General features: G+C 35.7%; 1 protein-coding gene across 1 annotated transcript in view; it reads right to left on the reverse strand.

The window, feature by feature from the left end:
• Nucleotides 1-3040: 3040 nt before the first annotated feature.
• Nucleotides 3041-24974, reverse strand: part of CATSPERE (catsper channel auxiliary subunit epsilon) — a 177140-nt gene continuing 155206 nt past the window's right edge. The window contains exons 21-22 of the mRNA XM_044674979.1: nucleotides 24882-24935; nucleotides 3041-3185 (exon numbers count right to left, since the gene is read on the reverse strand). Coding sequence (XP_044530914.1) covers nucleotides 3041-3185; nucleotides 24882-24935 — 199 coding nt within the window. The remainder of the gene's footprint in view (nucleotides 3186-24881; nucleotides 24936-24974) is intronic.

The raw sequence follows: 24974 nt of genomic DNA on the forward strand, positions 1-24974 counted from the left end.
CTAGCCTAGCTAATAAATTGATTGTGCTTAGTCTTTGCTGCCTTGGTCTACTCTTATTCCATTGCAACAGTAATGTGAAATATACTCTGCCTATCAATGGTGACTAGTGCCTGTTTAATCAATTAACAATTTTTACAGATGGATATTTACTGGGAAGATATAGCAATAACAGAAGTTATAAAGTCATTAAAAACAATCTAACACCTGGAGACACACTTTCCCATATACCACTTTCTTACAGAAAGGTGTGATGACTTGTAATGGAAAGATCCTACTCACTAGATCATAAAATTTGTAGTAATTCTGTTTCTGGATATCTTATCATGTGAAACAGGAGAGTTTTTTTTAATGACTGCTGACTTAGAACTGCAAATAATAACTGACCAAAATATTTTTACTTTTCTCCTTGGTTGTATTCAATTGAGAAATAAGCTGGGAGACCTTGTTGCCTCTCTCACCTGAAGCTGATATGTGGCCTCTGAATAATATGGGTTTCTGTTCTGCTCCTTCCTGCTTTTAGGTGAAGGGGTTTTGGAGACTGTTATTATCTGAAGAACTTTGAAAAGTTGGAGTCTTGAGTGACAGAAGGCTGACAGTTGGAGTTCCAGGACAGCTCTTGGACCCAAGGATTAATCTTTGAATCCAAGAAACAAGGAATGACTGTCCATTGGCTATGCTAAATTTAGATGCTAACTTGGTTGGCCAAATCCATTTTAATAGCTAGGTTAAAAGCTGAACCCACTTTCCAGAAGGATTGAAGTGGTATAGGGAGAGTGTTTCACCAAATATTGGAGGCAATGCTTTGTAACTTCTCTTATTGCTATATTATCCCAAACAAACATTTGTTAAAGTTAATTATTGTTAGTTGGCTAAATTAAATCAGGACACTAATTAATGGTGATGGGTATTGGGAAAATATATTTCAAAGGGTGCATGATCTAATAGCATTTGAGAAGGGGTGCCTTAATCTGTCAGGGGTACTTCTAAAATCCTAAGGGGAAGAAGTAACCTTGTTCATGCATCTGACTTATCTGTGAAAGCAGGAATTGGGATTAGAATCTCTACACAGGGTCTACATAAGGTTACGAATCTCCAGAGATTAAAAATAGGAAGTGAATGGAAGTCCATACTTATGTAGCCTTGTCAGCTATAACTTGTATCTTAGTTTATAGCCATTTTTGACTTCTGGTCATACTTTGACTTTGTGGTACAGTTTTTTTAAAAATATTTTTAAACCCTTAACTTCTGTATTAGTTCTGTGGTGAAAGAGTGTTAAGGGTAGGCAATGGGGGTCAAGTGACTTGCCCAGGGTCACACAGCTGGGAAGTGTCTGAGGTCAGATTTGAACCTAGGACCTCCTGTCTCTAGGCCTGGCTCTCAATCCACTGAGCTACCCAGCTGCCCCCTGTGGTACAGTTTTTGTCCTTTTCATTCTATCAAGATAACCATACTAATATTTTAGGGAAACTAACTTAATAAAGATTCCACTCCAGGCGCTGCACATCCAGAATGATATTTGGAGGCAGAATATTTTTATTAAAACTTCAACTGGTGTGGTTGAGGGCCTTTATGGCTCAAAAAAATCACCCCAAAATAGAAAAAGTATTTTCTGAGTGATAGTTACTAGACAGAAGGCCAAACCAATCAAGTGAAATGGCAGAACAACACCCAGAGAAATTAGTCAGGAGTCTGAATCACAGAGTGGCTTCAATAAGGCAGAAGGCTAGGAAAGCTATGCAAAGGTCATAGAGGGTCGATTCAGGGATAGGAGATATTCCCATTTAGGGCTCAAAAGGCACTTTCTGTTTATAGGAGTACAACACCATAAACTGAACTAATTGAAATTTTATTAATCAGTTTAAATCTTCCATAAATTATTTAATAAGATTAAAAAGATAATTACTCCATACAAATTTTTCTAGATTTCTAAATTCTACTTGTCAAATGCAAATATAGTTCTTGGAGTAATAAAAGCATAAGAGAAACAGTATTTTAGTTCTGCCCAAACTCCTAGAAAATACTTAAAATTTTATTTTATTTTTAAATATTTTTCCATGTTTCCATGATTCATTTTCTTTCCTTCCTCTCTTCTCTCCCTGCTCCCAGAGACAAAAAGCAATTCCACTGGGTTGTACAAATGTTGTCACTTGATACCAATTTCCATATTATTCATTTGATCTTTTAAAGCCTAAACCCTAAATCACGTACCCATATAATACATGTGATGTGAGGTCATATGTTTTGCTTTTGCATTTCTACTCCCATAGTTCTTTCTCTCAATATGGTTAGCATTCTTTCCTGTAAGTCCTTCAAGAGCATTCTGGCTTGTCCCATTGCTACTAGTAGCAAAGTACTCCTGGAAAAATCTAAACTAAGATGGGTTTATTATCATTCAATGTTCAAATCAACGAGAAAACACAATTTTTTCAAGTTTTAAAGTGCACTTATCTTTAATATAATGATTTATGCCTCAAAACATATTTTTTGAAAATTGTACAAAACAAATAACTGCTGCCTTTTAATGTAAAATGAAACAAAACAAAATAACAAGATAGACCAACCCCAAACTTTATCACAGAAAAATTTTCAAATGTGAACTTGTCATCTTAACAGTTTCTCAGATTTAGACTAGTTGAGACGACAGGTTTCTTAAATGTACGTGCTATTAAATAAGACTCATGTTAGTCTTATCTGATCAGTCAACTTGTTACAACATATATTCCTATAGGGAGCATCAATGACGTTAGAACTCATGTTATTTCATAGAACTATTCTAGTTGAATTTGAAATGTAGCCCATGAATATTCAGAAACTTTTAAAATTAGATACAATTTAAGGAAACATAGCACACAAAAACAGGAAGAACTTTAAGTCTGGGGGTAACTTAGAAAACATGTTTCACATGCTAAATTGGGGTTCTAACTTTTCTTATTTACTATGGGCAAGATATTGTTTTTCATCCTCCCTTATTACAAAAAAAATACAGAATTTAAAAATCTTTTTATGATTTAGAGTCTTGATAAAATTATTCTTCTTGCTTTTAATATGCCCTTTTAGCTCCTAGATTTGGTTCATAAATAAAACTTCGAAAAATCTTTAAATACTGGAAGTAGCTCCCTACCAGGAAAGCAAAGAACACAAAAATGAGAATCCCCAGGAACAAAGCAACCACTACGGTATCTGTTCTGAAATAGAAAAGCAAAATGACAAAGAATTACTTGTTATATCTGAGTTTATTCTTATTGCTTCTTTATTCCTATAAAGATTAACTTAGTGCCTTATTTAGTTTACGTTTCAAAATCTTAGTCCTATGAAGTGAAAACCACTATGATGTCCTTTTGTGATTATCTTGTGACATGTGTAAAAATGTTACGGTTGCACAAAAATGGAGGAAATGGCCAAATAAATTTCAAACCAATCCAAACTGTACTTATTAGTGATTAGAACTGTATAGTACTGTGCTTGATGTGTGTGTGTGTGTGTGTGTGTGTGTGTGTGTGTGTGTGTGTGTGTGTGTGTGTGTGTGTAAAGACAGTCCTGCCCTCAAAGATCTTACCTTCTACTGGGGATATTAGACCATACTGATAAGACAGATAGGCACAATATTTCACTGGGATGATAAATGTAGTAAGGTTTTTAGATAAAGCAGGTGATTACTCTCTGGAATAGGCAATTCTAGAATGGACAAGGAAGGGAAATATAGATTTGATCTTGAGTAATGTTACTGGAGATAACTGTGGATGAATAAATATATTTTCATGGCTATGGGGACCTCTCAAGATAGCAACCTAACTTAAGCTTTGAAGAGTTGAATGGCAATGTGTCAATGGCAAACCCTGAATCTAGGTTTTCATGGCTCCAACACTAGCCTTGTGTAAGAAGAGTAAAAAATAAATAAAACATAAGAAATAAAATGATATAGTGGATAGAGGTTAACTGAGTCCTGCTTTTCATGTAAAATCCAGTGGAATTGCACGTCAGCTATGGGAAGGAGTTGGGAGGAGGGGAGGGAAAGAACATGAATCATATAACCATGGAAAAATTTTCTTAATTTTATTTATTTCTTAATAATAAAAAAATTAAAAAAAAACTTAGCCCTGCTTTTGATATATACTTAACTGTGTGACTGTGGGGAAGTTATACAATCTCTCTGTGATTCAAGAAATTCTCTAAGGAAATAATTTAGAAATGGGTCCTCTGATCTAAAATCAATAAAGGAGTTTCCACATTTCTATATTCCATCCCACGCTGTTGGAATCATAGACTATGATTAAAAAATAGATACTATATGACAAAATATAGGCTTGAATTAGGGAAAAAATGAAATAATTAAAATTTTTTTAACTTACAATAATGAAGATTATTAGTTTCTTTAGTCTAATCCCGTACATGATGGAGGTATTAGTCCTGGACCATTTCTTCCAGCAAAGAAATTAAGTAACAGGCTATGTGTATATGTGGTCACCAGAGGGCAGCAGAGAGCCAAGAATAGTCCAGGAGCTAAATGACAAACTGGTTGGTTGACAGGAGAAGCTAGATACATTTAGAGCTCAAAGCCAGATCATCTTGTTCAGGCTTTTTATTTGATAGATGTGGGAACTGAGGTTTAAAGAGATTAAGTGACTTGTTCTAGGTTACATAAGTATTAAGCAGAGGAAAGGCAAGATAGCAGAGTAGAAGCAGGAAGACAACAAAATAACAAAAACACCTCAAGTAGAATTCTGGAGCAGCAGCCCCAAGAAAATGTCTGGATGAAATAATTTTCCAGTACAATTTTGGAGGTTAGCAGGAGAGATTTTTGATACTGGGGTGGTAGTCAGCCTGGAACACAGTTTTGGAAGTTCTTGGCACACAGATGGTTAAGGGGGTTGGACAACTGGTCAGAAAGAGATTACAGGGTTCAGGACCCTCTGATAGTGCCTATATGCAGTTCTGGGTCACACAGTTCCAGGGTTGAAGAGGAAAATGAATATTTGTGGCCACAGCAAAGGGGCCCTGGTCACAGATACAAGGCAGAAAGGTACTAGCACTTGCAGCTAAAGGGGAATAAGATCTCTTTTAAGGTTAAGACAAGAACACAGGCCAGGAGGATGCAACCATACCTTTCCTTAAATCATATCGCCTTGAGAGCACCAAAAACTTATAGACCTCCAGAACTAGCTTTGAAAATAGCAGAATAAAAAACCTGAAGTTTGGGACAGTGCATTCTCTACCCCAGGGGAAGAGTCCAACTTTAATACAAATTAAACATCAAGAACTAGGCTAGAGAAATGAGCACAAAAAACCCATGACCATAAAAAGCTACTCTGGCGACGGGGAAGATCAACTCAGAAGACGACAATGGTGTCAAAACAACTACAAGCAAAGTCTCAAAGGGAAAAAAAAAGTGAATTAGACAAAAGCCCAGCAAGAATTCCTGGAAGGGCTCAAAAAAGATATTAGAAGACAAATGAGAGATATAAGAAAAACTGGGAGAGGAAAATTTGAATAATCCTAGTAAAGATTCAACAACTTGGCAAGAAGCACAAAATAATGCTGAAAAGAAGTTCTTAAGAAGCAGAATTGGCCAAATGGAAAAGGAGATACGAAAACTCACTGAGGAAAATATTTCTTAAAAATTAGAATTTTGAAAGAGTAAGATAATGACACCATGAGACATTGAGAAACAATAAAACAAAGTCAAATGAATACAATAATAAAAGAAAATGTGAAATATATTATTGGAAAAAACAACTGAACTGGAAAACAAATTGAGGAGAGATAATTTAAGAATTATTGAACTTCTTGAAAGCCATGATAAAAAAATCCTAGACATCATATTTCAAGAAATTATCAAAGAAAATTACTGATATCCTCAAACCAGAGGGTAAACAATAGAATTTGAGAATCTCTCGAAAGAGATTTCCAAATGGATATTTTTAGGAATATTATAGCCAAATTCCAGAGTTTCCAGGTCAAGGAAAAGATATTGCAAAGAGCCAGAAAGAAACAATTCAAAAATCATGGAAGCACAGTCTGGATAACACAAGATTTAGTAGCTTCTATCTTAAAGGATCAAATGACATTGAAGAAGGCAAAGGATAGGATTACAATAAAGAATAATCTACCTAGCAAAACAAAATATAATGCTTCAGAGGAAAAATGAATATTTAACAAAACAGAGAACTTTTAAGTATTCCTAATGAAAAGATAGAGTTGAATGCAGAATTTGGCATTCAAATGCCCAACATGAGAAGTATAAAAAGAAATAAGGGACACAATAAAATTAAACTGTTTAAATTGTGGTATATGTTGGTGATAGAATACTATTGTGCTCAAAGGAATAATAAACTGGAGGAATTCCATGTGAACTGGAAAGACCTCCAGGAACTGATGCAGAGTGAAAGGAGCAGAGCCAGAAGAACATTGCACACAGAGACTGATATATTATGTTAAATCAAATGTAATGGACATCTGTACTAGCAGCAATGCAATGACCCAGGACAATTTGGAGGGATTTATGGAAAGGAACACTATCCACATTCAGAGGAAGAACTGCAGGAGTAGAAACACAGAAGAAAAACACTTGGGTTGATGAGAACATGATTGGGGATGTAGACCTGAAAAGACTACACCCATGTAACTATCAATAATATGTAAATAAGTCTTGACTGACCACACCAGTGGAAATGCGAATTAGCTATGGCAGGGTGGGGAGTTGGGGGATGGGGGGGTGAAGGGGGTGAAGGGTAAAGTAAAAACATGACTTATGTAACCAGGGAAATTTTAAATTAAACTGTTTACATCTCCTTTATGGGAAGATGATACAGATCCGAAGAAATTTATCATTATTAAGGCAATTAGAAGGAATATACACAGACAGACAACATGGGTGTGAGTTCATTATGTTGGGATGATTTGTTTTATTTTATTTTTATTTAAAATTCCCAGGTATCTCATTGACTTCCTCTCCTCCCTGTACCATAGAAGGCATTACTCAACAAAAATTATGTGTATGTAAATTATTCTTTTTAATTTGATATAATCAAAATTATCCACTTTACATATCACAATGTTCAATTTTTTTGATGTATTCATAATTTACTCATAAATTCCTCTCCTGGGGGATGGGAGGTCCGGGGTGCAAATTTGACCTCAGACACTTCCCAGCTGTGTGACCCTGGGCAAGTCACTTAACCTCCATTGCCTAACTCTTACCACTCTTCTGCCTTACACCCAAAACCCAGTATTGATTCTAAGACGGAAGGTAAGGGTTTTAAAAAAATCCCCCAAAACCCAAAACATAAATTCTTCTCCTATCCATAAATCTGATAGATAATATGTGCCCTGATCATCTAATTTGCTTATGAGATCTCTCTTTAGGTCTAGGTCATGCATCCATTTTAATCTCCCCTTAGTAAATGGTGTGAGATTTTGGTCTGTACTTAGTTTCTGCCAAACTACTTTCCAATTGTCTCAGCACTTTTACCAAACAGTGAGTTTGAATCCCCAAAACCTGGATCCACATTTTTATCAAACCCAAGGCTCTTACAATCTTTTACTGGTATTTGTTGTATGTCTGCTTTATTCCATTGCTCTACCTTTTCTATTTCTTAGCCAGTATCAGGTAGTTTTGATAATTACTGCTTTATAATACAGTTTAAAATCTGATACTGCTAAACCTTCTTCCTTTACATTTTTCATTTTCTTTCATTATTTTTATTTTTATTATTTATCTTTTGTTCTTCCAAATGAATTTTATGTTTTCTAGCTCAATAAAATAATTTTTTTGTTAATTTTATATGGCTAGCATCAAATAAGTCAATTTGTTTAGGTAGGATTTTCAATTTACATCAGCCCTGCCCACCAATTGAACAATTCATTTTTCTCCAATTATTCAGATCTGACTTTGTGTAAAAAGTGTTTTATAATTATGTTTGTGTAGTCCCTGGGTTTGTTTTTGGCAGGTATATTCCCAGGTATTTTATTCTATTTTTGTTTTTTTTTAAAATGGATTTGCAGGACTTTGTTAGTAATTTATAAAAATGCCAACGATTTATATGGGTTTATTTTATAATCTGATACTTTATTAAAATTATTGATTCTTTCAACTACTTTTTAGTTATTTTATTTTAGCGATTTAATAATCTTTCTTCTATGTATGCAATCATGTTGTCTGTAAAAAGAGCTTTATTATCTCTTTACCCATTTGGCAATTCACTGAGCCACCTAGCTGCCCCCTACTTCACATATTTTTAAACAAATTGTAAACAATGTGGAATTTGTGGTTTTGCACTCAATTTAAAAATTTTATCTAAATATTTTTGTTGCTGATGATTACTAAGTATATAATAATAATAATAATAAAGAACTTATGACAAGGGAAATTACTGAAGTAGATATATAAACATAACTCAGGTCATATTCAAACTACTGCTACTACTGCTATTATTACTACCATACCACCACCACCACCATCACTACTATTGATAATAATAAGAACAACAATTGTCTTTTTAAGAAAAGTGCAGATCATAAAAAACTTCCTAGGAAAACTGGTTAAATGAAAACATAGATGTTTTTCTTTTTTTTTCCAAAAAGGTCTAATTTAATATTTACTTTGAACATGCTATGCAAGCAAAAAAACTAAAAGCATGTTAGATGTATGAACATGAGAAGCCTAGGGAAGGGGGGAGAAAAAGCTTTTATGTGATTATTAGATGATATGTTCAAGTATATGTAATAAACATAAAGTGATGGTAGATGATTTTGGGGGAATTCTATTAGCAAAAAATAGTTTGAATAAGTCTGGATTGAATTATATATGTCTCTCTCAAAGATAAATAGATAAATAAATAAATAGATCTTCTTTTAGGTGAGTTTAACATATGTAATGCCAATTCATTTAAAATTGAGTATAATTCTGTGAAGATGTTGTGTCTTTGGATAAAACTTGAAAAATTATAATTAAAGTATAATTAAATCCTTATTTTCCCATATAAATAATTTTCAGGATAGTAAAAGGGACTCATTCAACTGAGCTTTTTTTTTTTTTTTTTTACTTAAGAAAATGAGAAATCTGGAATCTTAACTTTCTAACAAAAGCTACATGGGTTATCTAATTCCAAGAATTCTTGTAAACTGAATATTTCTGTAGTATCTGTTTCAACCAGTAATAGCACTAGATACTATACTTATTATTACAGCAATCTAAAACACTGCCATTTAAATTATCCTCATAATATATTTTTACAAAATCATTTGGGCTCAAGATATCATATTAATAACCCATAAGAGTTCCTGCTTTTTTTCATTATTTCCCCCTCAACCCATAAGGGCATATGGTGAGAGATGGGGAATGTTGTCAATAAAATCCTAGAATGAAGTAGGGGCAGTAGGCTTGCGGAATCTCTCTCCCCACTGGACAATCCAGCAAATCCATAGTAAATCTTTGTTTTCTTCATTTTAAACCAGGTCTATATTTGTTTCATTAATTCCATTGATAGAATTTTTCCTTTGCCTTAGATTAGGGAAGGTATAAAAATAAAAAAAAAACAAGCCTAAGGTAATATTAACTTAGGTAATTATGAATATTACTAGGCAACACCAGATTTATGGTAAATAAATCTAATCATTCCCTCAGAACACACATTTGTAACAAATGTTAGCAAGTACAACCCAAACTAAATAATACAGCACACACTGTCCTAAACATATTGATGAAAAGTCACATGTAATGTAAGAAATTATGTGCAACATAATGAGGAAAGTTAAACACAAATTTGGCATACTTAAAACAGAAGCAGGGCACATAATTTGTGGGTACACATGTATCTAGGACTAATGCTAAAGGAAAAAAATGATCCTCAAAGCTGAGATGGATTGACATCTGTATATGTGGCCAATAGGGAATAAAATATGGTTTTTAGATAATGCAATAAATAGAAAAGGGGGGGGCAGCTGGGTAGCTCAGTGGAGTGAGAGTCAGGCCTAGAGACAGTAGGTCCTAGGTTCAAACCCGGCCTCAGCCACTTCCCAGCTGTGTGACCTTGGGCAGGTCACTTGACCCCCATTGCCCACCCTTACCAATCTTCCACCTATGAGACAATACACCAAAGTACAAGGGTTTAAAAAAAATTAAAAAATAAATAGAAAAATAAATAGAAAAGGGAGGACCACATTAATGTCAAGAGCAAGAACTAGGAAATGATTAAAGGGAGATTAAAGAACAAGAGAGAGGAAATGATTAAAGGGAGATTAAAGAAAAGGGAGAATGGAAAGAGTGGGAGAAGAAGAAAAGGAAAGAGGAAAAAGAAACAAATTTCTCTACTATCCTCTTGGCTCAGGATCCAGATAATGAATAGTTTACATTATAGGAAAACATTTTAATTTCATCTAATCTGACTCCCTTATTTTCCAACTATTATTGCTAACTAATCTGAGCTCACCAGACTAAGCTTCCACAACACCATAATGCTCACAGATTAACACAAAGCCCAGAGAAATAAGGGTTACATGGTTGAGTTCACATAGCTAGCAAATGGCAGGGCCAAATCTAAAACCCAATCTCTTTTCCATCACACCATTTTAGCCCTCATCAATGATTCTCATGTTTTGATCACCATTGTTTCTGTGGTAACCAAGTAGTCTCAGGTCTGGGTTAAAGAGGAAAGAACATGTATAACTAGAAAGGTACAGGTGAAGGTATAGGATAAAGGAGGGACTAAGAGATGGGTGTGTAGATTAAGAGAAAAGAGGGCAAGATGGCAAGAGGGGTTCTTAGAAAGGTGTTCATATCAAGAAATAGAGCAGAGTGGGTGATATGGGAAGGACTCCTGGAAGAATGGCTATAATAAGAACTAGGAGACAAGGGGGAAGGGGGTAAGGGAGGGACACTTAGAAGGGTAGTTCTTTCTTTCTTCTTTAACCCAAATATGATGAGAATAGAGTTCTAGCCTTCTACCCCTTCCTCCTCTTCACTGTGACAGTTCTTCCACTAATGCCTCTTTTGCATTAGAGAATTATTCCATTAAACATTAAACATCATTAAACTGCCCATCATTTGGCCCATTAATACAGTACTAGGCAAATGCCTCCAAGAGGCTGTATTTTGAATATAGCAAAATTCCACAAGTACAGAAATATGAAAAGTAACAATTTTTCTAAAAGTTAAGAATAGCAAGGCAAGTGGATGTCCTTTGATTGGGCAATGGATGAATTTGGCATTTCACTATCAAGGAATATTACTTTGTAACAGATAATTAAGAAATTTAGGGCCATTTGGAAGGACAGATGGCAATTCTACAGGCTATGTAATAGAAGAGGCTATAGAGGTCAAGGGGAAAAGATTGTTTCCCCTATAGAAAATAGGAACCAAAGCCATGGGAACCTAGAAAGTGCACACCATATTTAAGTCAACAAGTAGCATTCTCTGGTTAAAGCATAGTGTTAGATGCATTTCAGATTACATGTCAATATAATGTTCTTTTTTTTTTCTTCTTTAAACCCTTACCTTATGCCTTAGAATCAATACTATGCATTGGTTCCAAGGCAGAAGAGTGGCGAAGGGTAGGTAATGGGGCTCAAGTGACTTGCCCTGGGTCACAGCTAGGAAATGTCTGAGGTCAGATTTGAACCCAGGACCTTCTGTCTCTAGGCCTGGCTCTCAATCCACTGAGCCACCCAGCTGCCCCTTCAATATAATTTTTAATAATTGCTTTCTGACATTCTACAATCCATGTTCTATCCTTCCCTTCTGACATTTTACAATCCATGTTCTATTCTTCCCTCCTACTCCTCTCCTCAAGAAGGCAGGTAATCTGATCTAGGTGGTGCATATCTTATCCTATAATACATATTTCTATGTTTTTTGTGTTGTAAAACAAGACATATTGTATACACTAGGAAAAAAATCATAAAGTGAAGAATGTTAAGTCCCTTCTGTGGTGGGGGGTAACCTTTTCCATCATGAGTCCCTTGGAGATGTCTTGGATCTTGCCTCATTGATAATAGTTGTCATTTACAGTTTATTTATTTATTCACTCTTGTTGTTACTGTGTATGATGTTCTCCTGATTCTGCTCGCTTCATTTTGTATCACTTCATTAAGTCTTTGCAGGTTTTTTTTTTTTTGTGATCATCTTGTTATTTCTTATGGTGCAATAACATTCCATTACAATCATATACTACAACTTGTTCAATCATTTCTCAATTGATGAGCATCCCTTCAGTTTCCAGTTCTTTGCCACCATAAAAGGAGCTGCTATATTTTTGTACATGTAGGTCCTTGTCCCTTGTTCTTTTTATCTCTTTGGGATACAGAGCTAGTAGTTGTATAGCTCGGTCCACAATTTTATGGCCTCTTGAGCGTAACTCCAGATTACTCTCTAGAACGGTTGTATCAATTCATAGCTTCACCAACAATATATTAGTTTTTTTTTCCAATTTTTCCATATTCCCTCCAATGTTTCTCACTTTTTTTCATGTTAGCCAGTCTGATAAATGTGAGATAGTACTTAAGTTGTTTTAATTTGCATTTCTCAAATTAATAGTAATTTGGAGTATTTTTTATATGATTAAATTTTTTTTCACTTTAAAAATTCATTTTAAAATTTATCTTACTTTAATTTCAATTTGATTTTTTGTTGTTTTTTTAAACTCTTACTTAACTTCTGTGTATTGGCTCTTAGGTGGAAGAGTGGTAAGGGTGGGCAATGGGGGTCAAGTGACTTGCCCAGGGTCACACAGCTGGGAAGTGTCTGAGGCCAGATTTGAACCTAGGACCTCCCCTCTCTAGGCCTGACTCTCAATCCCTGAGCTACCCAGCTGCCCCTCAATTTAATTTTTAAGGATAACTCTTTACTACTTTTTCTCTCAACAGTAAATTATTATTATCCATTTTAAAACAAATATACCCAATTATATTTTGAATAATTTTCCAACATTTTCGCCACATTCTTTTAACAGCTCAATTCACAATCTAATAACATCCAGAGTAAAAGAGATAATACTTTTCCAATAGAATTTCTGACACAATGGCTTCCCAAATTTCACAATATAAGAAAAATAATTTTAAACAAACACAATAATAATATATGTAATTATCATATATATGGATGAAAAAAATTATTGGTCAGATCACATCAGTTCAAACAAATACACCTCCAAATTTATCTCACCTAGAAAACCATTTATTTTATTCCTTTTGGTATTTTATGCTGATTGCATTCAAGACCAATATTATATTTGTGGTACTTATATTTACTAACATTTATATACTAAATGCCAGCAAAATGCCAGGCACTTTACAATCATGTGATCCTTATAACTCTGGGAGGTAGATGCTATTTCTTATCTGCAAATTTATTACTATAGTTTCCATAGCCAAGAATAACCACATAACTTTTCTCATATCCTTTTTATTTCAGTGAGATAAAAACTTCCCTCAAGCCTCTTTCCAAAATTCTGAAGTCCTTTACTTTTAAACTCTCTATTCACACTATATCCAGGCTAACTCCAACTTTCTACTCATTATTTTCTCATCCCTATTTTGCTTAAACTTTCTCCCTTACTTTCTTTATATGTCCTCCAGTAGCCTTTGGTTAAAGCCCTTCAAAATGTTTTATTTCCTTTTCATATTGCTCCCTATCATATTCCAGATTATTACAGAACTAATTCACCACATTGAATTTTTCTTTACAATTTAGTGCAAACTTTTATGACACAATCAATATTGTTGCCTTTGGGATTCTTGAAAGTTTACAGATAGGGGCAGTTAGGTGGCTCAGTAGTCAGGCCTGGTGGTCTTAGGTTCAAATCTGGTTTCAGACACTTCATAGCTGTGTGACTTTAGGCAAGTCAATTAACCCCAATTGCCTACTCCTTCCTTACTACTTGTCTACCTTGGAACCAATACTCAAAATTTATTCTAAGATGGAAAGTAAGGATTTAAAAAAAATTTACAAATGCATTGTTTGTTTTGAAACTTTTTGGTGATTAATTCTAGTTTACCTAAATAATAGAAATAATTAACATTAACAGAAAAAATAGTGATAACAAAGCATTCTTCCAAATTAAAATTTCTTACATTAAGTTGCTTTCTAATTTAAACACTTCTAGAAAAAGAGTTAATAGGTAGTACAAATTAAATCTAAACTGCAAATTGTAAATCAATTTCCCTCTCTTCACTTTGGAGCTTCCCTGACATTGCTTTCGAAGTAGCTTCAATTTTCTTTCTCTAATCAGTGAAATCATCTTTCCCCCTTGCACTAAAACAATCAATCTGTTACTCTCCAGGGAAACTGATAAAAGGTTTAGGCCCGTTTCCATGTAACTTTCACAGGGTTTTATTCTTATTTTTCCTAAATCCAGTTTTGCAGAGTGGTTTTCTAAAACTTAGTAAGATATTTCAGCATTTATGACAACATTTAAATCACAATTTTGAAATTTAAAGTAAGCAAATTACATTTCCCTCACAAATTTAATGTCATAGTTTACAATGCCATAAATTATATGTAATTTATGTAATTAAGTAATACGCTGTCCTCTGTTTCTTGATTTAGTGGGCATTGAAGGACACTTCTCTTTCTTGGCATTTTTTTTTCTGAAGGGGATGCACTCCTTAAGAATCGTCCCTTAGAAAAAAACTATTCCCCCACAGAGTGTTAAGGATTCTGGGAAGGAGTGTGGGATATGAGCCCTGGATTTCCTAAGCACTAAATTGTGGCCCCAGGTTTACCTAGCCAAAAAAAAAAAAAAGTTCACGGGAGATGATGGGATCAGGAGAAAAAGATGTTTCAAGGACAGAGGTTTCATAATTATATGCTAAGGGTATAACTTTGAGGCCTTCCCATTTATTCTGACCAAATCCAAGGTCCCCCCCCCCGAGTTTTAACATGTTTGTACAGTAGATGAGTCAGGACAGAGGTATCAGTATCAAATAAGCGATAATAATACTCTTTTCCTTTTGTGTGTGAAGAGAGTGGGTGAGTGGCACTGATTATGTGAAAGCAGAAAGATCAGGATTGGGTGGTCAGGCCCAAAGAACTTGCCTCTAGTTGCTTTTTGCCCTTTTCTCTCTGACATCTTCATACTGATTGCTTTTTTTTTTTTTTTACAATTTCAAACATTATGCCCTTTCTTTCTATAGTAAAAACATTCTCCTGCCTCCTTTGATTCCTGAATGGCACTGGGAAAAGCAGGTGCCACTACAATGGGTTTTGATAGCTGTCTCTCACCCCTTATAAACACAGGTGACAATTTTACTTAATTCAGAGTCTGATTTGTACCCACACCCCTCCTCCTTAAGGATTTGAAATAAGTTGTTCTTGCAAAGGAGGAAGAAACACAGAAGTAAGTCTATGATTTTATGGCAGCTCTCAAACTGAACCAAAACTCCCCCTCCAAGACCTTCATCCCTGGGTTACTTCAGGTAGGTCTTGGTGTTCATGTTCTTCTGAAGCTTGCAGAACCTCAGGGTCCTCTTCTCAATGAGATCGGGAGGATCAGAATAACTCTCCTGGTTCTCATCAAAGAGGCCAAAGTAGCTTGTACTTACACCACTCACTCTTGACAAAGCTTTTTGAAGTACAAAGAGTGTCTTGTAACTCTTGTCAGTGAAGTGCATGGTATTGTCCATGATCCATTTGCCAGGCACATAGCCCTCTTGTGGAGACACTGCCCGAAGGGGAGAGTTAGAGTTTTCCAGTTTCCCCCCCCTTCACTGTAGGAAACAAAGGCATATGGTTTTATACACCTGGTCTGGGTTTCTCCTGGGTTTTCTGGAGCCAGGCCCACACATTTTCATGTACCAAGCTAGAAAAGAGAAGAGGAAATTGCAGCCACCAGCTCTACTTGGTAACATTCAGAGAAGTCAAGTCTAATGTCTTGAACTCATTGGTTCCTCACCTGGAATGGAGAATCACAGAGGTAGCTTTCTGGCCAATCCATCAGGATTTTGGTCAGCAGGGCTTGCTCATTGTGAACAAGAGCAAATTCACAAGAGCAAGTGAAGTTGGTGCTCCCTACTGCCAAGGTTTCCATTGTCTAAAAGGATTCAAGTTGTGCCTTAGTATACACTATGTTCTGACTGATGTTCTTTGCCACTAAATAGGAGAAATAAACAACATCTGGTAGATTCTTTAGTATTTGTGGAAATATAAAGCTCTTTAAGGTGGTTATTGCTGATGTCCAAAATTTCTAGGGACAGGGGAATAAAATAGTTTGACCTTATTGAATCCCTTATAATCTAACTTTCATGTTTACCTTTTATTATTCTTATAGACCAAATTTTCTACTTAACTCTGGTCTTTTCCCTAAGACTAGTTAAAAGCCTTTTAGTTTGTTAAATATCCATATTTTTTTCTTGTATGATTTTACTCATTTTGCTGGGTGTATTTTTGGTTGTAAAACCACCTTCTTTGTTCTTCGAAGTACTGCATTCATTGCCCTTTATCCATAGTATTTCAGTCATTTTTCTGATTGTTTGAAAGTATTTTCACTTTAATCTAGGAGCTACAGAATTTAGCAATGATGCTCTTGTGAGTTTGGTCTTGGAGAGCAGTGAATTCTTTCAATTTCTATTTTACTCTCTAGTTCTAAAACTTTTGAGCAATTTTCCTTGAGCTCCTTTGAGCAAAATTTCTTGGCGTAGACTATAAACTCTTTTTGGGATCATAACTTTTCGGGACTCTGACAATTCTTATACTGTCTCTCCACAATTTGTCTTCCAGGTCAATTTTTTTAAATAAGATGTTTCATAATCTCTTCTATGTTTTCATTCTTTGGATTTCTTGTCTTAAAAAGTCATTAGGTTCCCCTTGCTCAATTCTAATTTTTAATGAACTATTTTTATCAGTGAGTTTTTGGATTTATTTTTCTAATTGTTAACCTTTCCATAATTTTCTTGCATTGCTCTTATTTTTTCCCAATTTTTCCTCAATTTCTCTAATTTTTTTTTATGTCTTTTTTAAGCTCTCCCAAAAACTCTTTTTGGGCTTGTGATCTTTTGATGATTTGACATTTTAGGAATAGGTTTTTAACTCTGAATTTGAACCCTGGACTTCTCTGGCCCCGTATTTTTCATTGAGGTCTTTCTCTTTTGCTTGCATATTAAAAAAAGAATTAGTGGCCAATAGGTTTAACTGTTAACTGGTAGAGTCGGACTCTGTTCACAGGGTGTGAGGACATGTCTCAGGTTTCAGGTTTTTTGTACTGTTACTTCTTGAGTCCTACCTACTTCTTCCAATTTGTATAATCAGGGCCAAGTGTGGTCCCTGCTTCTCCCAGCTAATACCCCAGTCTGTGATTGATTTCATGTGCTCTGATCAGGACGCATCACTGCAAGCAGACTGTTTTATTCCCTGCTGTCCCCTGATGTCTGCAAGCAATAACTTGCTTTCCTGTCCTGGAACTGTATCTAGGGACTCTACTTTCTTAGGAGTGAACACAACCAGAAGATCTCTCTCAGCATTCACACAGGGTGTGCTCTGTCCTCCATTCCTCCTCTCCTGAAGCCACAGCCTAGGCCAGAGTGGCATCTGGTCAGCATGCCTGGGCTCCTTGCAGTTTCTCCCTGTCAGCTACCCATGGGTGGATGGGAATCTCCAGAGCTGAGGCTGCCACCCAAACAGCTGCTCCTAGGGCTTGTAGCTAACTCCTGGTGGAATTTGTTACTGATATATAACCTCTCAAGTTAAGCTGACAAGATAAGGTTTTTTGCCTGCCTACACAGCTTCCCCCAGGATTTGCTGCTTGTCCATTCCAAGGTATTTGTTGGGGGTGGGCGCTATTTTGAGACCAGAGCTGGTGGTGGTCAGAGACTTTCTTCTCTATTTTTACTTGGATGCTCTGCTTAACTCCTGATTCTTATCTATTTCCGATACTTAAGAGAGGACTCCGAGTTTTTTTGCTATTTTTTTTTTTATTGAGGGAGAATTTGGAGAATGAGGTAATCTCACCAGAATTATTTAAAACTTGCCTCTAGTTGCTTTTTTGCCCTTTTTTCTCTGACATCTTCATACTGATTGAGACTGTGCAGACTTCTGCTTAAAATCCCATTTCTTTGGCTCAAAGAGGAAATAATATATACTCTCAGTTGGCTATATGTATCTATCTTACCCTTCAGGGAAATAGGAGAGTAAAGGAGTAAGAGAAGGGACTCACCAAAGGAAGGGTAGATTAAGGCAGCAGTGGTTAGAAGTAAAACATACTTTTGAGGAGGGACAGGATAAAAAGGGAGAGGAAGAATAAGAATGGTGTATTAATGGAATAGATTAGATATATAATATATCATTGTAAATGACCATCTAGTAATCTAGTGTTTGATAAACCAAAGATCACAACTTTTGGGATAAGAACTCACTATTTGACAAAACTCCTGGAAAAAACTGGAAAATGGTATGGTAGAAACTAGGTTTAAACCAATACTCACACCCTATACCAAGATTAGGTCAAAATGGCTATATAATTTAGACATAAAAGGTGATACCATAAGCAAATTATGGGAGCATGGAATACTTTGCTTATCATATCAATAGATAAGGGAAGAATTTATGACCAAACAAGAGATAGGGAATTAAGATTTAAAATGAATAATTCTGATTATATTAAATTTAAGAGTTTTTGTACAAGCAAAACCAATACAACCAAGACTAGAAGGGAAACAATAAACTGGGAAAAAATTTTTATGATAAATTTTTTTCTGATAAAGGCCTTATTTCTCAAATACATAGAAAACTAAGTCAAATGCATAAGATTATAAGTCATTCCCCAATTGACAAATAGTGAAAGCATATGAACAAGCAGTTTTCAGATGAAGATATCAAAGTTATCTACAATATAAAAATGTTCTAAATCAATATTAAGAGACATGAAAACAACTCTGAGGTACCACCTCACACCTATCAGATTGGTTACTATGACAGTAAAGTGATAAATGTTGGAGGGGATGTGGCAAAATTGGGTACACTATTGTAGGAGTTGTGAACCGATCAAATTATTCTGCAGAGCAATTTGGAACTATGGCCAAAGAACTATAAAACTGTGCATATCTTTTGATCCAGTAATGCTACTACTGGGTCTATGTTCCAAAGAGATCATAAAAAAGGGAAAATGACTTACTTATGCAAAAATATTTATGGCAGCTCTTTTTTGGTGGCAAAGAATTGGAAATTGAAGGAATGTCCATCAATTGAGGAGGGCTGAACAAATTGTGGTAATGGCATACTATTGCACCAAAAAAAATAATGGACAAGATGATCCCCAAAAACCTCTGCAAAGACTTATATGAATTGATGCAGGGTGAAGTAAGTAGAACCAGGAAAACATTGTATACAGTAACAGTACTATTTTATGATGATCAGCTGTGAAAGATAGCTCTTCTCGGCAATTCAGTGGTCCAAAACAATTCTGAAGGACTAATGACAAAGAACTCTATCCACATCCAGAGAAAGAACTAATGGAGCCTGTATGTGAACAAAGCATGCTATTTTTTGCTTATTTTTAGTTGTGTATGTTTTTATTTTTTGCATTTTGGTTTCATATGAATATTCTCTCACAAAATGACCAATATGGAAATATATTTTCCATGATCACAATCCAGGTCAAATTGCTTACCATCTCGTGTAAAGGGGAAAAAAAGAAGGAGGGAGAAAGGACAATTTAGATCCTATAATTTCAGAAAATGTATGTTAAAAATTGTGATTACATGTAATTGGGAAAATAGTAAAAGAAAAAAGAATAGGAAGAGAATAATTGGAAAAATATGAATAAAGTGGACCTCACAGTACCAGATCTCAAACTGTATTACAAAGTGGCAATCATAATCAATCACTGGCTAAAAAAATGAGTAATGGACCAGTGGAATAGATTAGGTCAGTGATAGGCAAACTATGGCCCGTGGGCCAGATGCAGCCCATCTCCTTCATAATCCTTCAGTCATTAATAGGGCTTAGTATCACAAAAAATACAAGAATTTTGTAAAATGTATCATTGTTATTTTTTAATAAATTATATTGGCCCACCTAAAGTTTTTTTCCTTTCCTTAGGCCCCCTCTTTAAAAAAGTTTGCCCATCACTGAATTAGGTGCAAAATATGCAATAGTAAATGACTGTAGTAATCTTGTGTTTGATAAATCCAAAGACCTGAGCTTTTGGGGGCAGAAATCACTATTTGACAAAAAAAATTGGGAAAACTAGAAAGTATTTTGCCAGAAACTAGGTATAGACCAGCATCTCACACTGTATATTAAGTTAAGGTCAAAGTGAGTACATGATAAAGGGTATTTTCAACCACTATAGTCACTAGAGGTCAGGCAAAGAAAGAAAAAGTTCTTAACACTATTTCCCTTGGCAGTGTCAGGCTGTTCAAAATCAAAAAGATATGATATAATCAGTGTACACCACATTCCAGAAGGGGCTTTAACATTTGCTTTGCTGCTGTTGCTTCTAAGGACCATGGGACCTTTCTATTTGACACACTGCTGAAAGCTCTTATTTGTGATCTCTCACATTAGAAATAATAGGAACTCTTTGAGAGCATGCAGTCTTGCTTTTATATTTGTATCTCCATCACTTTGCATATAGGAAGTGCTTAATAAATATTCATTCAATCATTAAAAAATAGTAGTAAGTTGGAGAGCTGGGATTCAAAAACAGATCTTCTGACCACAAATCCAGTGCTTTTTCTGTTATGTCAAAGTTAGGTTTTGCTATCTGTAGCTAGAGGAATCAGATAATAGAATTGTTTCCCCAAATCAAAGGATGGGGACAGAATCCAGAGGGACTCATTGAAGTAACATATTATTGAACATAATAATTGGGATTGGGAGGACTTGAGACAATGGAATTAGCTTCCTTCATAAAGGAAACAGAGAATATTCATGGTTCATCAATCTTTGAGGTGGAAGAAATAGACAATTATTTGGGGGTAAAGAAAATCCAGAGTCAGGGATAGCTAGGGATGAGGACAAGTCAAAGCTCAAATAATTGAAATAGGAGAGTCACATTATAGGCAATTAAGTGGGGCACGGATCATGACAAAGCTTTAAAAATATTTTCCAATTAAAAATTCCATCTTAGAATTAACACTAGATATCTGTTTCAAGGCAGAAGAGTGGTAAGGTCTAGGTAATGGGGGTTGAGTGATTTGCCCAGGGTCAAACAGGAAGTGTCTGAGATCAGATTTTAAACTCAGGACCTTCCATCGCAGGCCTGGCTCTCTAGCCACTGAGCCACCTAACTTCCCTGAAGGCATATCTTTTAAAACAAGTTTTGAACTATTCTTGCCTCTTTCTGATGTATGGTATGAATCTCTTGGTTGGCTCCAGCTTATTTGCTATATTCTAGAGTTTCTGTATCCAATACTTAACCTACTGGGTATACAATGTATAACTTGTATTCATGACACTTGTTCTGCTTCCTCCATCAGCTGCTCCCATAGCAGACCAGAGAGGGAGCTTTCCTTTGGATTGTGAAAGGCAGCAATGGTGCACTTCTCTGCGTCTAGGTGTTAATATGTACCATTATCTTGACAATAGGGGAATATGTGGGTTGCCTTAGGTAATAGAACTGCAATCACAAAGAGGATGCTGTAGTATTGGGGGCCCAGAGAGTTTTATAAGAGTCTATATACATGATCATAATCACATTAATCATCAGAATAATGGGAAGAAGATGGAGGTAATCAGACACTCTCCTATTTACCTACTCTAGTCTAAATAAAATATGTATAAGCCAAAGGAGAGAATAGGATTTATTATCCAGTGGGATAAACCACTGGGACATAGTATAATATCAAGAAGAAAACTTGCCTTGAAATGAGCAAATCGAGGGAAAAGGGAAGCAAGTTGGGTCATCCAGGAAAGACCTGAGTCACTAATCTAAGAATTCCAAGCACAAACTTGGAGGTGGAAGTCAGAGCCAGGTGTGGTGGCTGCAATCTCTGATATCAGAGTGTAGGGCTGGTGGATCACTTGAGCTCTAGAGTTCTGAGTTTAAACAGTAGGGATGAAGTCAATTGGATATACATACTAAGTCCAACACCAAATTGATGAGCTCCTGTAGTAGGGGTCCACCAGACTACCTAAGGAGGGTCAAACAGTCCCAGGACCAGGTCAGTGTTCCCATGACAATCACTTGTAGGATTGAGCCTGTGAGTGGATATTACTTTTCCAAACTGGTGAGATAGGGAGGCCATGTCTCAAAGGAAAAAAGAAAAGGAAGGAAGGAAGGAGTCAGAGACAGTCAGAGATGAGGTCTCATCTATAGTCAAAGCTCAAATAGCTAGGTACTGAGCATCTGTTTATAGCAAATGAAGCAGGACAAATGGTTGTAGGAAATTGCTTCAATGAGTTTTGAACTGTCTGCCCTTTTTAAAAAATTGGCAATATGAGCTAAATGCATCTGGGATATAAAAATCCCTTCATCAGAGGAGCTACACAGGGTGTGAAAACATGAATTTACTCTGTAACATCCTTCACAAATGGTTATCTGGCTTCTGTTTGAACAATTCCCAGTGATGAGGCTTGCTACTCCACAAGCGGCTTATTCCATTTTTGGTTAGCCCTAATTGTTAGCAAATTCATTTTTATATGTCCCTCTGTAACCTTCTATTCATTTGGTCCCAATTTAGCATTCTGGAACCAATCAGAATGAGTTTGTTCCCTTTCCCATAGTTCTTTAGATATATGAAAGCCACTTTCATAGCTTCTCTTTCCAGGCTAATGATTTCTAGTTCCTTAAATATATTATCATATGACATTATTCTGAGTCCTCCTCTGGATCCACTCCAGCTTTTCCCTCTAAAAATATGGCATCTGGAACTGAACCTAGCAATCCAGGTATGGCCTTTTCTGTGCAGGGATGATTGTCCCCCTTGTTCTGAATATAGTACTCCTATCAATTTAACCTAAAATTGCATTGGGCAATTTTATGCCTCAATGACTTTAGGCAGTCACATTACACTGCAGACTGATATTCAGCATATTTAAACCCCACAAATTTTCCTCCACTGAATGACCATCTTTCCCTCATCCTTTAGAATGGATTTATATAGGATTTGACATTAATTTCTATTAAATTTCATCTTGTTAGATTTAATTCAAAATTCTAGCTAGTTGAGATTTTGGTTTTGAACGGGGGGATTCTGACTCCATCATCAACTGAGCTAGTTACATGGCACAGTTTTCAGGACAAATTGTACAAAGCTTTATGTTTTAGCTAAACCAGGTTTCTTGCTGTTCTCCTTTCTCTGAGATTGCACAGAATGCCCCCCATACATTGAATGTACTTTCTCATCACTTTCACCTCATGAGATCCCTCATTTTCCTCAAAAAATCTGCTCTGGGGACCACTTGCTATAGAAAAACCCATCCTTATCCCCATCAGTTGCCAGTATTCTCTTCCTAGAAATTACTTTGTATATATTTTATATTTCATATTCTATGTTCATGTTGGGCATTGCCTCCCCCTTCACCCCTTTATCCCTAGAATGTAAACTCTTTGAGGGCAAGAACTGTTTGATTTTCTTCCATCTCCAACATTTAATAAATGCTTGCTGAAATGAATCATTGAAAATAGAGAGCTGAGGGTACCCATTACATATAGAGCTCCTTTTTTGTTCTTTCAATAAAGAAATGACTTTCTCTCAAAGTTCAATTGTTGTTGCATCTTGATAATGCGAGTTTGTACTGTCTCATTAGAGACTGACTTTAGGAAAAAGTCAATTCCTCTGAATTCAAAACCTACCTTGGCCAACGTAGAATATAGTTTGGGCTACTGAGATGAACAATATCCCCATCTTGTGGCAACTTACTTAAAACACAGGCACACAGTCTCTGAGGCTTGAGGGAATGGAAAATTTAAAACTATAAAAAGTGATACCTTTAGGTCATTGCAATATGTGAGAGGATTATGTTATCAGGTAAATAAAGCAATAGCTGTGTGACCTTTGACAATTTGCTGAACACCTCTTTGCCTCAGTTTTTCATCTATAAAATATGTATATGGAATTTATGTGAAATAGATTATCTTTCCTATTTGAAAATTCCTTGATTGAAGATTTATAAATATTTCATCTGAATAGGACTATGGCTAAATGATACATTGGAGTCGTCCACCTTATCCAGATCTTGAGTTGCACGTGGTAAAGAGAGATAGCTTTTTGAATGTTGTCTTCAGTTGGGCAATAACATTGTCACTGACCTTTCCTAACAGAGAAGGCCTTAAATGGAAGATATCAGCCCATGAATCTAGAGCACCCTCATGAGACCATAGAAATGTTGTGTTCTTTCCACATTCCCAAACATTTTATGTGTAGAGAGTTGTTACATTAACACGGATAAAGGAGAGCTAATTACTGTATTTAAATTCACAGCGCTGGGTACTCTTTTGGTATTAGGACTCTTCTGACTCTGTGATCATGAGTTTGGGCTAAATTATCAGGTAAAGGTCCTGAACTAAGTGTTTTCCTTGGTTTTACCAGCAGGCAATGCCAGCATGGTACAGTAGTGAAGACTACTACATATACAGACTTCCAGGGTAGAGAGAGAAGGGTAGCAGGGTGTCAGTACTTGGCAGTGGAAAAGATAAGTTTCTCTCTCCTAGCCTAACCTAGTCCTCCAAATCAGCGATTTGTGATTCAGAAGAAGAATGCATTTACTGATAAAAAAAAATCACAAATGTTTCCCCCCCCCCAACTTATTTTTCCACTGCTTTCTATTCACTTATTTTTCTCTATTCATTTTTTATTGTTCAATATAGTGAATTATATTTTTGATAAGGATTATAGAGGGCAGAATTTTAAAAAATAGATTCTTCTCCCTCTTCCTTTCCCATGATACTCAGGAAGAGAGTACCATGATTTAACAATTTGCTTAATTAATCCCCATTGTAAATTTTTCTTACTTGGGAGTCTCTCCAAATGTCTCAACTGCAAAGAGGGCTCTTAGATCACAGAAACTACAAATAAAAAATCAAATATTAAAATTAATATAAGAA

The sequence above is a fragment of the Gracilinanus agilis genome, chromosome 4, assembly GCF_016433145.1.
Source record: "Gracilinanus agilis isolate LMUSP501 chromosome 4, AgileGrace, whole genome shotgun sequence".
Lineage (NCBI taxonomy): Eukaryota > Metazoa > Chordata > Mammalia > Didelphimorphia > Didelphidae > Gracilinanus > Gracilinanus agilis.